The sequence below is a fragment of the Ranitomeya imitator genome, chromosome 6, assembly GCF_032444005.1.
Source record: "Ranitomeya imitator isolate aRanImi1 chromosome 6, aRanImi1.pri, whole genome shotgun sequence".
Taxonomy (NCBI): domain Eukaryota; kingdom Metazoa; phylum Chordata; class Amphibia; order Anura; family Dendrobatidae; genus Ranitomeya; species Ranitomeya imitator.
The window spans coordinates 565,329,828-565,350,767 of NC_091287.1; the positions used below are offsets into that span (position 1 = coordinate 565,329,828).

The following is a 20,940-nucleotide window of genomic DNA, read 5'->3' on the forward strand; positions in this document are numbered from 1 at the left end:
TCAGATTTAAAATAATTTTTTTTAATTTAATTTATCAGCCTCCCCATGGAAGGGATGATAATGGACAACAAGAACGGTGTGTTTAGATTTCTCCCGCAGTCCCTTTTTCTCTCAGGTGGATGATACTGATGAACAGATCGATAAACGAAAAAATAAAATAAAAATATAAAAAAGGACAAAACTCTGATAACGGGAGCAGAGAAATAATATTACAATGGAGGTCTGTCCAAATGCAGCTGCCACTGTCAGGAGGCAGGAAAGGGACAATAGCACAATCCATATCTCACCGCCGAGGCCGCCAACGAAGATAAGGAGGGGGGTCCGCCAGGACCTACAGTCATCCTGTCTACTTTGGTGGTTTATAGACCAACTTCCTGGACTTCAGCACGGACCACCGATGTCTCTTCATGTAGTAGAGAACAGAGATAATGATGGACGACATCAAGACGATCTGGAGGCAAAAAAGGGAAAATGAGAAGACCGACTGGAGCAAAACCCGGAAGCCAAAGCGCCCGGAAGCCAAAGCGCCCGGAAGCCAAAGCGCCCGGAAGCCAAAGCGCCCGGAAGCCAAAGCGCCCGGAAGCCAAAGCGCCCGGAAGCCAAAGCGCCCGGAAGCCAAAGCGCCCGGAAGCCAAAGCGCCCGGAAGCCAAAGCTTCCCAGTCCATTTACATACTGATAGGGACAGTAGACTGTGAGCCCCGCTGGGGTCAGAGATGGGGGTGTCCGTGGAATTAATGGCGCTATACGAGTAAAATATTTGTGGCACTCTGGGGAGTAGAGTTGAGCAGCCCTCTGATGCAGTGTCACTCGGCAGCCAAACAAGAGAAGTCTTCATTTCTGCATCAGTATTTTTGCTAAACTCTTGCCAAGACAATCTAGGACAAATCCTGATCACAGCTGGGGGACTGTTACAATTGCATCCTCTGTACGCTTATACAGTGCCTTGCGAAAGTATTTGGCCCCCTAAGAACTTTTCAACCTTTCCCCACATATCAGGCTTCAAACAAAGATACCAAATGTAAATTTTTGGTGAAGAATCAACAAGTGGAACACAATTGTGAAGTCGAACAAATTTATTGGTTGTTTTAAATTTTTGCGGAAATTCAAAAACTGAAGAGTGTGGCGTGCAATATTATTCGGCCCCTTTAACGTAATATTTTTTGCGCCCCTTTTGCTGCCATTACAAGTCACTTGGGGTCTGTCTCTATCAGTTTTGTACATCGAGAGACTGAAATTCTTGCCCAGCAAACAGCTCAAGCTCAGTGAGGTTTGATGGAGATAGTTTGTGATCAGCAGTTTTCTGCTCTTTCCACAGATTCTCCATTGGATTGAGGTCTGGACTGTGACTTGGCCATTCTAACACCTGGATACGTTTATTTGTGAACCATTCCATTGTAGATTTTGCTTTATGTTTGGGGTCATTGTCTTGTTGGAAGACAAATCTCCATCCCAGTCTCGGGTCTTTTGCAGACTCCAACAGGTTTTCTTCAAGAATGGTCCTGGATTTGGCTCCATCCATCTTCTCATCAATTTTAACCATCTTCCCTGTCCCTGCTGAAGAAAAGCAGGCCCAAACCATGATGCTGCTACCACCATGTTTGACAGTGGGGATGGTGTGTTCAAGGTGATGAGCTGTGTTGCCTTTACGCCAAACATGTCGTTTGTCATTGTTGCCAAAAAGTTCGATTTTGGTTTCATCTGACCAGAGCATCTTCTTCCACATGTTTGGTGTCTCCCAGGTGGCTTGTTCCAAACTTTAAACAACACTTTTTATAGATATCTTTGAGAAATGGCTATCTTCTTGTCACTCTTCCATAAAGGCCAGATTTGTGCAGTGTACGACTGATTGTTGTCCTATGGACAGACTGTCCCACCTCAGCTGTAGATCTCTGCAGTTCATCCAGAGTGATCATGAGCCTCTTGGCTGCATCTCTGATCAGTCTTCTCCTTGTTTGAGATGAAAGTTTAGAGGGACGGCCGGGTCTTGGTAGATTTGCAGTGGTATGATGCTCCTTCCATTTCAATATGATCGCTTGCACAGTGCTCCTTGGGATGTTTAAAGTTTTGGAAATCATTTTGTATCCAAATCCGGCTTTAAACTTCTCCACAACAGTATCACGGACCTGCCTGTTGTGTTCCTTGGTCTTCATGATGCTCTCTGTGCTTCAAACAGAACCCTGACACTATCACAGAGCAGGTGCATTATACGGAGACTTGATTACACACAGGTGGATTATATTTATCATCATTAGGCATTTAGGACGACACTGGATCATTCAGAGATCCACAATGAACTTCTGGAGTGAAAGTAAAGGGGCCGAATAATATTGCACGCCCCACTTTTCAGTATTTGAGTTTCCACAAAAATATAAAATAACCAATAAATTTCGTTCAACTTCACAATTGTGTTCCACTTGTTGTTGATTCTTCACCAAATATTTACATTTGTATCTTTATGTTTGAAGCCTGATATGTGGGAAAAGGTTGAAAAGTTCCAGGGGGGCGAATACTTTCGCAAGGCACTGTAGTTAGTCTTATGTTTTTTAGTACTTTAAACAATTACTTTACTTTAACAATTAACGTACTTGTTACTCTCAGTAATAAGAATCTTGGGTGAACTGTTAGATTTATCGCCTCCGAGTGTTAGAAATCCCACATCCTCCCCACATAGAAGACTCACTTTAAGGCCCATGCGCTTGCGGTCGTCATGTTCTGGCTCTGAGGCCCATCGCAGGAAGGTGCAGACATCTTTAGCCACTTGAGTCATTGTTGCCGGGGTCCCTGGATAGAAAAATGTCACAAGTCACCAAATAAGCCCCCGCATGGTAAAGAAAATGCATGCAAAATAATAAAATGGAATATAATACAAGTGAGTGCAGCTCTGGAGCATAATACAGGATGTAACTCAGGATCAGTAATGTAATGTACAGTGGGGCAAAAAAGTATTTAGTCAGTCAGCAATAGTGCAAGTTCCACCACTTAAAAAGATGAGATGCGTCTGTAATTTACATCATAGGTAGACCTCAACTATGGGAGACAAACTGAGAAAAAAAATCCAGAAAATCACTGTTTGTTTCTGACCAAATACTTATTTTCCACCATAATATGCAAATAAAATGTTAAAAAAACAGACAATCAAGATTTCTGGTTCTCACAGACCTGTAACTTCTTCTTTAAGAGTCTCCTCTTTCCTCCACTCATTACCTGTAGTAATGGCACCTGTTTAAACTTGTTATCAGTATAAAAAGACACCTGTGCACACCCTCAAACAGTCTGACTCCAAACTCCACTATGGTGAAGACCAAAGAGCTGTCAAAGGACACCAGAAACAAAATTGTAGCCCTGCACCAGGCTGGGAAGACTGAATCTGCAATAGCCAACCAGCTTGGAGTGAAGAAATCAACAGTGGGAGCAATAATTAGAAAATGGAAGACATACAAGACCACTGATAATCTCCCTCGATCTGGGGCTCCACGCAAAATCCCACCCCGTGGGGTCAGAATGATCACAAGAACGGTGAGCAAAAATCCCAGAACCACGCGGGGGGACCTAGTGAATGAACTGCAGAGAGCTGGGACCAATGTAACAAGGCCTACCATAAGTAACACACTACGCCACCATGGACTCAGATCCTGCAGTGCCAGACGTGTCCCACTGCTTAAGCCAGTACATGTCCGGGCCCGTCTGAAGTTTGCTAGACAGCATTTGGATGATCCAGAGGAGTTTTGGGAGAATGTCCTATGGTCTGATGAAACCAAACTGGAACTGTTTGGTAGAAACACAACTTGTCGTGTTTGGAGGAAAAAGAATACTGAGTTGCATCCATCAAACACCATACCCACTGTAAAGCATGGTGGTGGAAACATCCTGCTTTGGGGCTGTTTCTCTGCAAAGGGGCCAGGACGACTGATCCGGGTACATGAAAGAATGAATGGGGCCATGTATCGTGAGATTTTGAGTGCAAACCTCCTTCCATCAGCAAGGGCATTGAAGATGAAACGTGGCTGGGTCTTTCAACATGACAATGATCCAAAGCACACCGCCAGGGCAACAAAGGAGTGGCTTCGTAAGAAGCATTTCAAGGTCCTGGAGTGGCCTAGCCAGTCTCCAGATCTCAACCCTATAGAAAACCTTTGGAGGGAGTTGAAAGTCCGTGTTGCCAAGCGAAAAGCCCAAAACATCACTGCTCTAGAGGAGATCTGCATGGAGGAATGGGCCAACATACCAACAGTGTGTGGCAACCTTGTGAAGACTTACAGAAAACGTTTGACCTCTGTCATTGCCAACAAAGGATAGATTACAAAGTATTGAGATGAAATTTTGTTTCTGACCAAATACTTATTTTCCACCATAATATGCAAATAAAATGTTAAAAAAACAGACAGTGATTTTCTGGATTTTTTTTCTCAGTTTGTCTCCCATAGTTGAGGTCTACCTATGATGTAAATTACAGACGCCTCTCATCTTTTTAAGTGGTGGAACTTGCACTATTGCTGACTGACTAAATACTTTTTTACCCCACTGTATGTACACAGTGACTGCACCAGCAGAAACAGGATTTTTGGTTGCTTACCGTAAAATCTGTTTCTCGGAGCCTTCATTGGGGGACACAGGAACCATGGGTGTATGCTGCTGCCACTAGGAGGCTGACACTATGCAAATAAAAAAGTTAGCTCCTCCTCTGCAGTGTACACCCTACCGACAGGAAGTAGGATATTCAGTTAGTGAGAAAGCAGTAGGAGAAGCAACGTGTAAAAGAGAAAGAATAATAATATAATAATAATAAACTTTATCTACATAGCGCCAACAAATTCCACGGCGCTCCATAGATTAACAGTTTCAAACACTCAAAGAGTGTTCAAAGAACTCAAACGTAAACGGTAAACAGAGCTGTTCAACCTGGGAGGGTGCTGTGTCCCCCAATGAAGGCTCCGAGAAACAGATTTTACGGTAAGCAACCAAAAATCCTGTTTTCTCTATCGCCTTTCATTGGGGGACACAGGAACCATGGGACGTCCCAAAGCAGTCCCTGGGGTGGGAAAAAAACAGACTTCCATCAAGTCCGAGGACTCACCACTGCCGCCTGCAGGATCCTTCTGCCCAGGCTGGAGTCCGCCGTAGTTCGGCGAAACGTGTAGATGGAAGACCAGGTAGCCGCTTTGCAAAGTCGTCGGCGAAGGCCCCATGACGTACCGCACTGGAAGCGCCGACTGCCCGGGTAGAGTGAGCCTTTCTCAGGAGGGGGCACTCTTGTTCTTGACCCGGTAAGCTTCCAAAATAGCCGTTCTGATAGAGCGAGCAATAGTCGCCTTTGAAGCCAGCAGACCTCTACGCACGCCATCAGGGATGGCGAAAAGAGAATCCATCTTTCAGAAAGCAGCCGTGTTAGCCAGGGAGATCCTCACTGCCCTGACGAGGCCCAGCCTGTTCAACGATCGCTCCAGAGGATGAGTCGGAGCTGGACAAAAGGAAGGTAGAACGATGTCCTCGTTGAGGTGGAAAGATGAAAACCACCTCGAAAAAGGAAGGAAGGTGGAGGCCTGGGACCACCTTGTCCTGGTGGAAAATCAAGAAAGAAGGTCGGCAAGAAATGGCCGCCAACTCAAAAACGCGGCGGATCGAAGGGATAGACCTGAGAAAAGCCACCTTCCGAGATAGAACTGACAGGGAAAACTCCCTGAAAGGCTCAAAGGGGAGAACCCCTAAGAACAACCAACACAACCTTTAAACCCCATGAATCCACAGAGGCCCTGTACGGAGGGACCGCGTGGGCTACTACTTGAAGTAAGGTCAACCTGTGGCTGAGAAGATAACGTCTTCTTAAAAGGGAAGAAGAGCGCAGGAACCTGGCCCTTTAGGGAACTGAGAGCAAAGCCCGAATCCAGTCCTGCCTGAAGGAAAACCAAATGGAAGGCAGGGAAAAAGGACATAGGTGAAAAGCGGTTGGACCCGCATCAACGAAAGTAAGCCTTCCAGGTACGATAGTAGATCCTGGAAGAAGACGAAGGCTTCCCAGCCTGGATTATAGAGTGACCCATCTGGGCCGAAAGACCGGACGCTCTTAGAACTGTGGAGTCCACAGCCACGCCGTTAAACTGAGCGACCGATAATTCGGGTGGCAGAATGGACCCTGAGACAGTAGATCGGGTCCGTTGGGAAGGCACCCGGGGTGTCCGCGAGAAGATTGACGATGTCTGCAAATCAAGATCTCCTGGGCCAATCTGGGACGATCAGAATGACCGGCACCCATCCAGCCTTGATCTTTTTTCGACAGCTTGGAAAGCAAGGGAAGGCGTGGGAACCGATAGGGGAGCACGAACTGCAACCAAGGAATGGCCAGAGTGACACCACTGCGAGAGGATCACGGGACCCTGGGCCAACCCGAGGGGCCTTCCTGTTCAATCAGGACGCCATGAGGTCCACCACTGGAGTCCCCCATGGAAGAGCAATCCGATAGGAAACCTCCTGAAGGGCCATTCCCCTGCCGCGAGGCCCTCGCGGCCTAAATGTCCACGCCGGGGACATGCACTGCAGAGCTCACCAGGACCGTTGCCTCTGTCCAAAGGAGGATCCTGGAATCTCGGCCGAGGCCAGAGAACGCCAAGTCCACCCCTGGTGGTAGACATGCCACTGGTGGGTCATTGTCTGGATTCGAATTGGCAGGCTGCTGAGAATCCTTTCCCAGTGAAGGAAAGACAGAAAGATGATCCTGAACTCGAGGACATTGATCGGCAAAGAGGACTCCTGCGCCGACCAACAACCCTGAAAGAACAGGAGGCAAAGCCCCGCGCTTCCGCCGAGCGGGCCGGCGTCCGTCGTCACCACCTGCCAGGGAACTGGAAGGAAGGATATGCTGTGAAGGATCCACTCTGGCATAAGAGAAGTGACCTCGGCCACCAGTCGAGGAACCGTTTGACCCAGAAAAACCGGATCGGACGATGCAGGGAGAAGACAGACATGTCCCCTGTGATAGAATAGCCTGCTGAAGAAGTCTTGAATGAAACGGCGAAGGTAAAATTGCTTCCGATGTTGCAACTAACCTCCTTAGGGCCTTTAAGGCCCATCGGAAAGGAGGGGAGCCGAAAACCCAGGAGCAAGCGAACTTCCTGACAAAGGAGGGATATCATGTCTTCGGGAAGGAAGACTCTGGTCCGACAAGTGTCGAACAACATGCCCGGAGATACGAGGCGCTTAACAAGACGGAACTTCTTCCTATTGACGAGCCACCTGCAACGGCTAGAATGTCGGGAAAGGTGGATAGACTTTCGGGAGCCTGAAGCCGAAATTCCTGAGCCTCCATGGAAGCGATTACTGAACGAGGTAATATCATCCTGAAGTGTCTCTGACAAAACTTCCTGTTCAGCAAATTGAGATCCGGACTAGGACGAACCTTGTTGTCCTCTGTCAGTACAAAAAGATTCGAAGAGAAGCCTGTGAACTGTTGAACCGTTCCTGTTCTGGGACGGGAACGATTACCCCGGATTTAAGGAGGGAAACAATGGCTCTAAAGAAACCCGGGACCAGAGCGGGGTCTCTTGGAGGTTGGGATTCGAAGACAACGATCCCAGGACCGTGAAATTAAGATTTTGTATCTAGAGGATACAAGTGCCCTGGCCCATGCATCCTCTACTGAGGAGACCCAGACGTCCCTGAGGAACAGAAGACGGTTGCCCAGCCTGAGAAACGGGCTGGGGTCTAGTCGTGGGTCATGCCTAGGTGGAACTTCCAGTCCAGGACCTGGAGAATCCACCTTAGGAGTAGCGGGCACACCAGGAAAGAGTGAGTCGAAGAATACCTTCTTCTCTTAACGTGCCTGTGGCCTCTGCTGATGCGAAGAAGGATCTGATGCCGCAAAACTTACGAAAAAGGTCGAAAAGACCGAAGTAGCCGCCTAAGGGGAAGTAGGCGAGGTCTGGAGAAGGGGACTGGTGCCGCCAGTGGCGTCCTTAATAATTTGGTCCAGCTTGGAACTGAAAGGACGTGAACCTTTAAAAGGCAGGCTCGTAAGGGACTTCTTTGATGACTCTTGAGCCAAAACGGTGCGACGGCTGGCAACAACATTACTGGGCGCCTATGCGGCAGAAGACGCGACGTCCAGGGACCACATTATTCCCCGGCGTGAGTAATCTGGGTGGCAAGTTCCGCCAGCCGGCCTGATGGAGCTCCAGCTTGAATGCCCCAATGGAGTTGTTTAGCCCCTCGGATACAGACTTCGAAACCCAAGTGGAAGCCAAAGCCGGGCATTGGGATGATGCGGCAGTTTCGAAAGCCGACTTCACGAAGGATTCCATGATCATATCGATGGAATCTTTCAGAGCCGCCCCACCGGACAGCGTAAGGACTGTGTTGGTGGCAAGTCTAGCAGCCGACGGATCCACAGGGGGAGAGGTCGTTCTCTAACGCCTCTCATTCTGGTTGGCAATGAGATCCGGAGGAAAGAGACATGAGACTCCAAGACGCTTGTCTCCTTGAGAACGTCTGGTCGAATTCGCTCTTTCTCTGGCCAGACGCTCCTCGAATTCAGGATGAGGAGCAAATACCTTGGGAGGTAGTTTAGACCGTCTAAACGAAACCGCCTGATCTGCGGGTTTCGTAGAGGAATCTTTGATGCCACAGGTCTGATTGGTCGCTCCAATGAGGCTTTGAACCATATCCCTCATGTTAGCGATTTGGTTCGAATCCGGACCCAAATTATCCTCTGAAGGCGCATCAGAGAAAGCCTCGCCTGACTCCGGTCATGGGGAAAGACCAGGGGGAAGTCGACCACAGAGAAGGACCGTGGGGCGAAATGGACCAAGAAGAGAACTCAGACCGGCGTTCCTGTCTGGATCTTTCGCGGCCTGTATTAGAAGACTTGGACGGAGCTTCTTGCGACCCGCTGGCTACTACGGAAGTCTGCAGGGGCAACCGATCAGGCACGGACACAAGGATCTGGGACACCCGTGTGAGATCCGCTACTGATAGAGACAGAGAGGATGGGGACTTTGCTCTGAGGCGGAGCAGCAGGGGGGGGTCCTGGGCGGTGAGCATAATGTGGGTTGCTGCAGGCCTGCCTGAGAAAAGGTAGGAGGTCGGAAGCGACCTCCCTTAAAATTAGACCGAACGGGTCCGAGGAAAAAAATCAGAAGGGGAGAGTATCAGTCTGCGGTGCAGAGGTACTCACGGCAGACGCTGCGGTGGGCCTAAGGTGAACACGCAAAGTGTTAGACTAAGCCAGAAGAGGGAGGACAAAAGCGACTTCCCTTAAGATTAGACATGGCGAAGGAACACCTGAAGAAGCCAGAAGGTTAGGGGACAGGAAAGCAGAGGAGAGAGTCAGTCTGCATCAGAGCTACTCACAACAGGTGATGGATGGAAAGCTGCACTCCATGATGTCGATGGTCCTTAACGCAGGGGTGCAGGCAGACAGAGCAGACTTCTGGGACACTCTTCTGTCCGGGATCGGCTGCAATGCTGAACCGCAAGGGATGAGGACGCCAGGCTATGCGCTTTGAGGAGCCAGCGCCAGGTGGTCCTGATGCCGAAAAAACCCTTTCAGGGGCGCAGGAAAAAGTGGGCGGGGCTAACCGCCAGGCCAGGTGCACCAAGATGGCGCCGGGGGCGGAGCTCGCCGATGAAAGCCGGGCGGGAGAAAAGCCCGCCTGAGGGAAAGGAAGTGAGGAGACGCGGCGCCGGAAGTAGGCCCCAGAAGAAGCCGGGGCCTAAATTTGGGGCCGGCGGCCGCCGGGGAGGGACGCGGTCGTCGGGAAAAAACGGTGCGGTGACCTTGCAAATACAGGCGCAGCGCGGCCGCAGGAGAAGGCGGCGCTGTTGCTTGCAAGGCCGCCGCTGCGGGAGAGAAAGTGCGGCCACAAGAAAGCGGCGCGGCTGCCTGCAAGGCAGCCACGCTGTGATAGAAAAGAAGTGCGGCTGCAGGAGGATGCCGGTGCGGCTGCCAGAAAGGGGGCAGCGCCGGGGGAGGAAATGGCGCGGCTGGCTGCACGGCCGCGGCGCAGCGTCACAACACAGTGCGGCAGGAAAAAGGCAGCGTGGTTACCTATAAGCCAGGCTCAGAGATGCGGCCACCAAAGTAGCGCGGCTGCCACGCGTGGGGCCAATAAGGCGCCAACCAGGCCAAGGCAGCCTGGGGAAAAACTGCGCAGCACTGAACTAGGACTGCTCCAGTGACCACCCCGGATTAGTGGAGGCTCTCAGGCGGAACAGCATGGGGGGGTATGTGGAATACTCACCTAAAATATCCCACGCCATTCTGACTAACCTCAATCCGGGGAAGATATCAGACGTCCAGGGAGCTGGTGGACGACCTCGTCTCCTCCAACCGACAGGCTCTGGTGGGCGAGTGGGTGGGGGACGGAGCCAGGACCGGACTTCTGAGCACGCTTGTGTGCTAGGATCTTGGTCCTGGAGAGGGATCTATGAGGATACGGGGTGGCAGTACACGCCGTACTCATAGTCCGTATTGTGGGAGTACAGGTGTGACTGTTCACCCTGTATCCCTCCGGAAACCTGAAAAGAAACGACGCACATTGAGGTAGATAAGGGTCTAATGAAAGACCCGTGTCCACCTCCTACTGACACTAAGCTAAACTGAATATCCTACTTCCTGTCGGTAGGGTGTACACTGCAGAGGAGGAGCTAACTTTTTTATTTGCATAGTGTCAGCCTCCTAGTGGCAGCAGCATACACCCATGGTTCCTGTGTCCCCCAATGAAAGGCGATAGAGAAATAGTGAGTGCAGCTCTGGGGAATAATACAGGAGGTAACTCAGGATCAGTAATATAATGTATGTACACAGTGACTGCACCAGCAGAATAGTGAGTGCAGCTCTGGAGTATAATACAGGATGTAACTCAGGATCAGTAATGTAATGTATGTACACAGTGACTGCACCAGCAGAATAGTGAGTGCAGCTCTGGGGTATAATACAGGATGTAACTCAGGATCAGTAATGTAATGTATGTACACAGTGACTGCACCAGCAGAATAGTGAGTGCAGCTTTGGGGTATAATACAGGATGTAACTCAGGATCAGTAATGTAATGTATGTACACAGTGACTGCTCCAGCAGAATAGTGAGCGCAGCTTTGGGGTATAATACAGGATGTAACTCAGGATCAGTAATGTAATGTATGTACACAGTGACTGCACCAGCAGAATAGTGAGCGCAGCTCTGGAGGATAATACAGGATGTAACTCTGGATCAGTAATGTAATGTATGTACACAGTGACTGCACCAGCAGAATAGTGAGTGCAGCTCTGGGGTATAATACAGGATGTAACTCAGGATCTGTAATGTAATGTATGTACACAGTGACTGCACCAGCAGAATAGTGAGCGCAGCTCTGGGGTATAATACAGGATGTAACTCAGGATCAGTAATGTAATGTATGTACACAGTGACTGCACCAGCAGAATAGTGAGTGCAGCTCTGGAGTATAAGGCTATGTGCACATGTTGTGGATGTGACAATGCTGATTCGCAGCAGTTTTCCATGCTCCCGGCGCAGATCCCCGCAGCCGCCACTCCTAACTTTATCCCACTTAGAGAATGTACCCTTTCCGACAACTATTTTTGGTCCCTTAGCCATTATTTTACCCAAGTGCATATAATGTCCCCGGTTCTGGAGCGTCAGTACAAGGCTGTGGTGTGGCTCAGTATCCTAGTACAGATATGTCACATCAGCCACACGGCCAACATCCAGATTTGCACTTACCTCCTCATAGAAACCCATCGTGCTGGCGAAACAATTTATCTTTCATCAATCCATGCGGTTGTCCTGTTACAATGTAAATCTTAGTGTGGAGTCCCCACAATCTACAAGCAATCACACCTACCATCGTCGTACTCCAGAATCTCGTTATAGATGGGAGGCGCCATAGCGATGGCCTGGCCCGGGAAGTAAGGGTTGAAATACAGTCCTTCCCTCACTTCAACACCGGCTGGAGGGTCACAGTATCCAGTGAGCAAAGAAAATATGTAATCTTCTCCTCCGTGCCTGAAAACAACCAAAGATTAGATTAGGAACCATATGCAACAGCAGCGATGATGTGACAGATGCCCATTAAGCGTTTACACCCTGGACTGTACACCGAGCCTTCACCGTTTTGTGGGTGAACAATTAGGCCATGTTCACACGATCCTTTTTTTCTTGCGGAATTGCCGCGATTTTCCCGCTGCGGGTCCGCAGCTGTTTTCCATGCAGGGTACATTACATTGTACCCTATGGAAAACAGGAACTGCTGTGCCCACAATGCGGAAAATAAAAAAAAAAACCGCGCTGAATAGCTGCGGGAAAAAAGAAGTACGTCACTTCTTTTTTCGGAGCCGCAGCGGTTCTGCACCCATTGACCTCCATTGTGAGGTCAAACCCGCAGTAAAACCCGCAGATGAAAAAAATATCTGCGGGTTTTACTGCGGTTTGTGGTGTCGAACCGCTGCAGCAGGAAGTGCGGGGAAGCGGGCGGAAGTGCGTGGGCGGAGTGTGGCTGCCCCCCCCCCCCCCCGTGCTCCGATCCCGCCCCCCGTGCTCCAATCCCACCACCCCGTGCTCCGATGCCCCCCCCCAGTGCTCCGATGCCCCCCCCGTGCCCTAATCTCCCCCCCTTATACTTACCCGGCGTCCCTCCGGCCGTCTTCTCCCTGGGCGCCGCCATCTTGCAAAATGGCGGGCGCATGCGCAGTGCGCCCGCCGAATCGTTCCAAAGTGCATTTTGATCACTGAGATATAACCTCTCTCAGTGATCAAAATAAAAAAAAAAAATAGTAAATGACACACCCCCCCCCTTTGTCACCCCCATAGTTAGGGACAATAAAAAAAAATTAAGAATTTTTTTTTTTTTCCACTAAGGTTAGAATAGGGCTAGGGTTAGGGTTACGGTTAGGGGTACGGTTAGGGGTAGGGTTAGGGTATTTTCAGCCATTTTAACTGCATAGAAAACTGCATAAAAAAAAAGGATCAAAAAAAGGATCAAAAAAAGGATCAAAAAAAGGATCAAAAAAAGGATCAAAAAAAAGGATCAAAAAAAGGATCAAAAAAAGGATCAAAAAAAGGATCAAAAAAAGGATCAAAAAAAGGATCAAAAAAAGGATCAAAAAAAGGATCAAAAAAGGACAAAAAAAGGACCTGCGTTTTCTGCAAAGAGCTGCAGTTTTTTAAAAAACAGTCCTGAAAAAAAAAAGGATGGAAATCAGGAACGTGTGAACATACCCTTATAGATCAAGATTCAGGACAGATGTGTTCAATGTAGCCATGCCAGCTAAGCTAGGGTTAAATCCTAGCTCTGCAGGTTCTAATCAGATCGCCTGGCTGGCCTGCATATAACCAGGCTAGGAGTTCATCTAAGGCTCAGGGAAGCTGACCAGACTGGATGTGTCTTGGAGCTGAAGACAAGACAAGCTAGAATCCCTCTCTGAGAAGAGTCTGCACAGGCCGTGTGCCGAGAACCACAAGCATCACTGGTTGATATGGACAATCGACGTCTTGTGTGACTGAGGAGGGGCTAGCTCAGCCGTGTATGAGCAGTCAGGGTCAGATCTGTTTAGATAGTGCCTGGACAAGGTCTGGATTTATGCTTAGGAGTTTGTTCTTTGTATAACCTGTGGAAAGCAATAAAAACTGCATGTGTTTCGACCAAAAACTGCATTGCCTGTGTGAACACTACCCAAGGCCTAATGGCTACCACAGCGAGTGAATCCCTACAATTGGTGGAGAATACGGGCATAAAGGCCGAGAGAGCATAGGAGGTTGCAGTATAAAACTGATGTCCTGGGTGAAGGCAGCTACAACACTGTGAACACAGTATTTAGCACACAAGTCACATAAGGACAAAAAAACCTCATAAGTACATTACAACACTGACAGGAGGAAGTAAATGGACCACCAAAGAGTATAACCCTTTAAAAACCCTCTCTGAATTTCCACTCCCCCTTCCTTCAAGCAAATGGTCATCCTGGAATGCTGACTTTTATTGCCTGCCAGCGTAGCAGAGCTGAATGTGTTTTCCCTACAAAAATCCCTTTGTCTCCTAGGCTAACACTCAAAAGTCTAATTCAATAACACACAATCCTAGAAACATGAAAATTAGATTTCCAGGTTCTGAGCACTTGGGGTTACGCATAGCAACGTTTTTCAGCATTTAGGGCCATCAGAGACCTGGGAAATGAATTTCTACCCATTAGCAAATCACTAACATACCGTGTTTGGACTCTAAAGAACAGTAAAAATCGCAGAGAAAAAATAATGCCAATATTGTTGGCCTGTGGGCTTCCAGGCCAAAAGATATGAAGAAAATAGAATTAGACTTACCGGTAATTCGGTTTCTAGGAACCTTCCACGACAGTCACCTTGGAGGATGTTTCCCCGCCCTAATGGGGGACAGGAAACACAAAGAGGTTAAATAACCCTCCCCTCTCCAGTGTTTTTTCTGGCCATACTAGCGTGAATAGTTACCAAAGTGCAAGAATCATCCAGTGAATATCAGATAGGGAGGGAAATTAGTGCTGTCGTGGAAGGTTCCTAGAAACCGAATTACCGGTAAGTCTAATTCTATTTTCTATAGTCACCTTCCACAACAGTCACCTTGGAGTTAAAACCACGTTAATTTCTTTAGGGAGGGACTACGACTTGTAGAACACGTCTGCCGATTGTCAGATCCCTGTCGAAATTTAGCTTGTAGTGTCTGATGAAAGTATGTACAGAAGACCAGGTGGCAGCTCTGCATATCTGCTCCGATGAGGTGTTCCCTCTTGCTGTCCATGACGTGGAAACCGACCGGGTAGAATGGGCCTTCAGCGAGATTGGCGGAGGGAGATCTTTTGCCGAATATGCAAGGCAGATGGCTTGCTTTATCCAGCTTGGAATTGTGCTCTTAGCCGCTTTCCTTCCTTTATTCTGTCCTGAGAACTGGATAGATTCTGGTCGACCCTCCAAGACTTGGACTGCTCCAGGTAGTGGAGGACTACACTGCAGATATCCAGGGTATGGAAGTTTTCCTCCTTGTTGGATTTGGGCAAAACCACATCCTGACCCCTATGAAAATCCAAAACGACTTTGGGCATAAAGGCAGGGTCTAGTCGTAGGACTATGCTATCAGAGTTTATGGATAGAAAGGGCTCTTGAACCGACAAGGCTTATAATTCCATGCGCCTAGCTGTGGTAATTGCCACCAGGAACACTTTTAAGTGTCAGGATTTTAAGGGGCAAAGAAGACAAGGGCTCAAAGGGTGGATGAGTTAGACTATTGAGTACTAAATTTAGATCCCAGGGGGGAACCAGACTAGGGAGACTAGGACGTAATCTGCTTGCTTAAGTCATGAATCTTTTGATCCTGCGGTGGCCAGCCAGATCCTGGTCAAAAAAGGAACTAAGGGCCGATACCTGAACTTTTAGAGTACTCGGGGAGAGCCCAAGAGCTAAACCCTTCTGGAGGAAAACTAGGATTTGAGAAATGTTGGTGTGGAAGGGATCAGGGACACTGGGAAGATAACCTCTTCCATACTTTGTTATAGATGGCATTGGTCACAGGTTTCCTACTCTTTTGGAGAGTTTGGATAACCCTGTCCGAGAGGCCTCTGGCTTTTAATATGTCGGTCTCAGTAGCCAAGCAGCCAGGTTCAACTTTTTGAGATCTGGGTAAAGAAGGGGACCTTGAACAAGAAGGTCGGTTCTTTGAGGAAGAAGTATGGGACCTTCTTCGGTCATTCCCCTCAAGGCGCTGTACCAGCTCCGACCTGGCCACATTGGGGCAATCAGGTTTGTCGTGACTGTCTGAACGTATCTTCTGCAGCATCTTCGACAGCATCGAAATTGGTGGGAAGGTGTAAGCCAAGTTGAAGGTGCATAGATGAATGAAAGCATCTATTCCCAGAGCCCCAGGGCTGAGGGAGAAATATGTTTTTAACTTTGCATTTTGGGCATTTGCAAATAAGTCGACCTCCGGGATTCCCCATCTCGAGGTTAAGGATAGGAAAACCTCCTGGTTCAGGCACCATTCCCCAGGATGTACGTCCTTCCTGCTGAGGAAGTCCGCCTTGGTGTTGTCTGAACCCTTCAGATGTACTGCGGAGATTGAAAAGTGTTTCTCCGCCCAGAGAAATATCCGTGCTGCCACTAGCTTCAGACTGGCATACTTCGTGCCCCCTTGATAACAAAGATAAGCCACCGTCGTCAGAGTAGACCTGTATATGATGGCCTTGGACTAGAGACGAGGCAGCTACCAGTGCTTCCTCGACTGCCTTTAATTCCCTCAGGTTGGAAGATCTGGAACTTATGTCTGAGGACCATAGTCCCTGAAAATATGTTTGTTCCACCACAGCACCCCAACCTCTTCGGCTGGCATCTGTGTGAAGCACTTTCAGGGGGAGCTGGTCCCAGCTTACTCCTCGCCGAAGGATCCGGCCTTTTAGCCACCACGAGAGGGCTGACTTCACAAGTGGAATTCTCCTGGACAGAGTGCTATGATACCTTCGAGCGTATAGGAGAATGCAAGTCTGGAGGGTCCGTGTGTGCCTGGGCCCAGGATACTGCCTGAATGCACGAAGTTAGGGACCCCAGAATGGACATTGTCTCCTTCAGGGTTGGGGACCTTTGTTGTTTGAATCTGGAGATTCTCTGGCAAAGGTCGCGCTGATGATCTTCGGGAAGGAAGGACATTCTTTCTTCCGATTTCAAGAGAATCCCCAGGAATTTCTGCCTTGTGGACGGCTATAGGTCCGACTTTTGGAGATTCGGAATCCAGCCCAGGGACTCGAGAATACCTAGAGTTTTTGATACATCTTGGTTCAGCTGAGATGTTGAAGGAGCAATGATGAGAAGGTCGTCTAAATAAGGGACAAGGCAGATTCCCTGAAGACAGATGAAGATAACCGATTCTCTCATGTTTTTTGAGAATACCCTTGGGGCTGAGGATGCTCTGTAGGGAAGCACATTGAATTGGCAGTTAGTGATCCTGCGGTTGTGGGAGATTGCAAACCTGAGGAACCTCCTGTGATCCGGATGGATTAGAACATGATAATAGGCGTCCCTCAGGTCTATTGTTGCCATTACCCAGTTTTGCCCGATAAGTGGGATTGCCGTCTTGACCGACTCCATTTTGAACCTTCGATATTTGAGGACTTGGTTCAAGGGTTTTAAAAATTTATGATCACTCTGCAGTTCCCGGAAAGTTTCCTTATGAGGAATAGACAAGAGTAATGACCTCTGCCTAAGTCCAGCTGAGGTACACGGGAGATCACTTTCTCGCAAGAGATCCTGAATTTGAAGGAGAAAGGAGTCCTGGGGGTCTGGGGGTTGTTCCGGGGTAATTCTCAGGCACTGGGGTGGGGGCCTCTCGAATTCCAATTTCAGCCCGAATTGTAAGGTGTGGAGGATCCACTGGTTCGTGGATATGGACTGCTATTGGGTGAGAAACGGTGTTAGCCGGCAACCCACCAGAGAGTCACTGTTTGTCCGGAGTCTGTTGCTGTTGAGGCACAAGGATATTCCTGCCTCTACCCCCCTTCGGGTAGCTCCATCAACCCGTTTTACCTTTTCCCCTAAAGTCCTTCTGGGAGGACTGGAGTTCAGGAAGCGATTCCTTCCTATCGGAGGCCTTATCCAGGATATCATCCAAGAGATGTTCCTCTAATTTGCGAAGCCAGAGGACCAGGGCCCTGAAGACGCAAGTAGATGCAATATTTGCTTTAAGGTTTGTAGAGGACTCCCAGGACTTCGTTAGGTGGCTCTCTATTTTTCGATCCATTGGATCTTTCAATTGAGAAGAGTCCTCAAATGAGAGAGACGTCTTTTTGGTGACCTTAGAGACCAGAACGTCCACTCTGGGAACCTCCCAAATAGAACCATCACCTTCTAGGGGAAAACGTTTTTTAAAGTCTGAAGGAACACTAAGGCCCTTCTCTGGGGAAGCCCACTCTTGGAAAATGAGATTTTGAACATTTTCATGAATAGGAAACCCTTTTTTAGTTTTGGGTTTCAGGCCCCCAAACATTTCATCCTGCACGGAATGCTTTTCCTCCACTTCCTCAACCCCCATGGTGCTCCTTACTATGGAAACCAGCACATCCATATTCTCAGAGGAAAAGTAATATTTCTTTCCATCTGGTTTAGGGGTGGATGTGGAGCCCTCATTCTCCCAATTATCGTCTGACTCAGAGGAATGGACCTCACCAGAGTCAGAATCAGTATCAACTGGGGCCATTTTCCTCTTTTTAGGAGGAGGATGATGCGACACTTGGGGTTGGGAGAAGGCCGCCATGGAGGATTGTACCTCCTGTTTAATCAGTTTTTATGCTGTCCAGGAGGGAGGGCTGTTCAGCACGCAATATGTCATCCGTACAGGGTTGACAGGGTCTTCTTGTAGGCGGAAGGTAGTCGGGAGCCAAAAACCCCACACTTGTGGCGGGGTCTGATCTTTGGGGCAGAGACCTTTTCTCCCTAAAAGAGAGAGAGGTATACTAAGTGACCCAATTTAATATGGCTGAACAGTGAAGGGACCAGTCCAGCTACTCACGGCAGGAAGGTGAATGCTGGGATCTGCAGATGGAGCAGAGGGTTTGTCACCTTCCATGGTCAAGCTGTGTACAGTCACACAGACAGGGAGACAGCGTCTTACCTGGAGGCCCCTGACCAGGATATGAAGACATTGAGGTATCCAGTGTTAATTACGTGCTCCTCCCCCTTTGGTCCGTAGGGAGGCCCAAGACGACCCTAACATGCCGGCGATTCCTTGCCCGCATGGAATGCAGAAGACGTTCCAGCGTGGAGCTCCAGGCCGCGAACCGGAAGTGCGCTGACGTCACTTCTGGCGAACCCGGAACTCCACTTGAACGCCGGAGGACGACGCCGGGGAGCTCAGAGAGGACCCTGGCAGCACGTCACCGCCCCGCTTTGCCCCTAACAGAGGCGCGGGAAGGAGGGCCCGAGTCCAACCTTGAAGATGGAGACGGGTGCAGCCGAGAGGAGAGGAACACCGCCCGACCTCGGCTGCCCAGCGGGTAAGAGTATCCAAGTGCTCCGTTCACCGGGCACGATAGCACCTGCCGGAACCTCTTCATGCCCCACTGGGGGACAGGAAAAACACAGGAGATAGCAGGAAGGGGAGGGATATTTAACCTCTGTTTCCTGTCCGCCAGTATGACTGTCGTGGAAGGTGACTAGAGAAAAGGAGCTTTTGATAACTTTCAAAGATGTGTACCTCCCAGAAAACAGCCCATATGTGAGGTCAGCAAAGTGAGAGTTCCTAAGTTTATGGCTAAAGCTTAAAACAGGAACGTCCGTTTTTGGCATTCATTCAGAGCCGGAGACAGCTGAACACCATGCTGTGGTGCTGGAAAATTTATTTGGGATCTCTCCTCCCCTTTATCAACACATCATACCTGTGACTGAGATTCAGTAATTTTCTTATCTTTATCCCTTTTATTTCATAACTGTCTGTACATATTTGTATTTTGTCTGTTGTAATATTTTTGTCTCCTTTGTAAACACTGCTGATTTTTTCTGGGGGTTGGTTTCTGACTCGATATAGACTTAACATACCAGGCCAATATATAACAAGGAACTGGTGTCAGCATAGTGTTCTGGTGTTATTGGGGGATCCTGGCAGTGACGGACCATAGGTTTATATATGTATTGTCGGCTAATAACCAGCACATGACAGGGCAGCCTCTCCAGCTACTACATATCCTAGGTGCAGTTCTTTGACTGACCTGAGGGTAAGGGGTGCACCAGAGAGCTGCGACTGTGTAAGCTCCTTCACAGACTGGTGACGGAGGTGCGATATGCATAGTCCCTGGCACACTCGTGAGTGATGTTTCTGACAGAAGGTAAATATAATGGTTTGTTTTCTGATGGGGTCGTGCATGCCAAGATGGGGGCCAATCATGTCAAGTTACGGATGGAGCCATGCGTACTAGGACGAGATGGAGGACCATGCACACCAGGATGCGGAGGAGGGAAGCCATGCACACCAGGATAGGGGATATTAAGTACAGAATTGATCACATTTTTTTGCTTCAATTTTTTTTTCTTAATTTCCTCCTGTAAAATCTAAGTGCGTCTTATGGTCTCAAAAAATGCGGTAAGAAAACAAGTATATGCATCATTGACAGTGCAGAGAACACATTCCATTAGCAGCATGGGAAACGACAAGAGAGTGCAATGTGCTAACCAATCAGACAAGGGTATCAACCCATATAGAAAAGATGGCTATAACGAAGCCTAATCAAAAGCAGCACACGAAAAAGGAGTGGACTTATGGTATGTGCAAACAATGCGGAAAACGCTGCGGATCCGCAGCAGTGGATCTGCAGCAGTTTCCCATGAGTTTACAAATCAGTGTAAACCTATGGGAAACCAAAAACGCTGTGCACATGCTGCGGGGAAAAAAACGCGCGGAAACGCAGCGGTTTACATTCTGCAGCATGTCACTTCTTTCTGCGGATTCCACAGCTGATCCAATAGAAATCCACAGTTGCAAAACCGCAGTGAAATCTGCGGTAAATCCGCAGCGGTTTTGCACTGTGGATTTATAAAATCCGCAGTGGACCAAAATACATGTGCACATAGCCTTACTGATTTGAACACAGTAACAATGTCCCCGCCGCCCAAACACGTTTCGTTTGAATTTCTTCAGGAGATGCGTGTTGGTTTGGGGGGGGGGGGGATTTCCGACTATAGAACACTTGTCCAGTGGCTGAGCCAGTATGTGTGTACGGAATAAATAGCAGGTGTTCCGAGTTGCGGCAATTGTGCGCACGCGCAGATGTACCAGTGATGTCCCAGCAATTGCGGCGCAAGGGTACCCAATCCAGCATCTTCAGGGACAATCCACCTTGTGGGGGGTTTCCACCGTTTAGGCACATCGGGGCTCTCCAAAGGCAACATGGCGTCTGCTAATTATTCCAGCAAATTTTGCATTAAAAAAAAAAAAAAGTCAACCGGTGCT

General features: G+C 48.7%; 1 protein-coding gene across 1 annotated transcript in view; it reads right to left on the minus strand.

Annotated features, from left to right (window-relative positions):
* Positions 1 to 20,940, minus strand: part of CYC1 (cytochrome c1) — a 28,813-nt gene continuing 7,873 nt past the window's right edge. Inside the window, exons 5-7 of the mRNA XM_069732057.1 lie at positions 11,836 to 11,996; positions 2,682 to 2,782; positions 1 to 451 (exon numbers count right to left, since the gene is read on the minus strand). Of these exons, the coding sequence (XP_069588158.1) occupies positions 347 to 451; positions 2,682 to 2,782; positions 11,836 to 11,996 (367 nt within the window). The 3' untranslated portion in view covers positions 1 to 346. The remainder of the gene's footprint in view (positions 452 to 2,681; positions 2,783 to 11,835; positions 11,997 to 20,940) is intronic.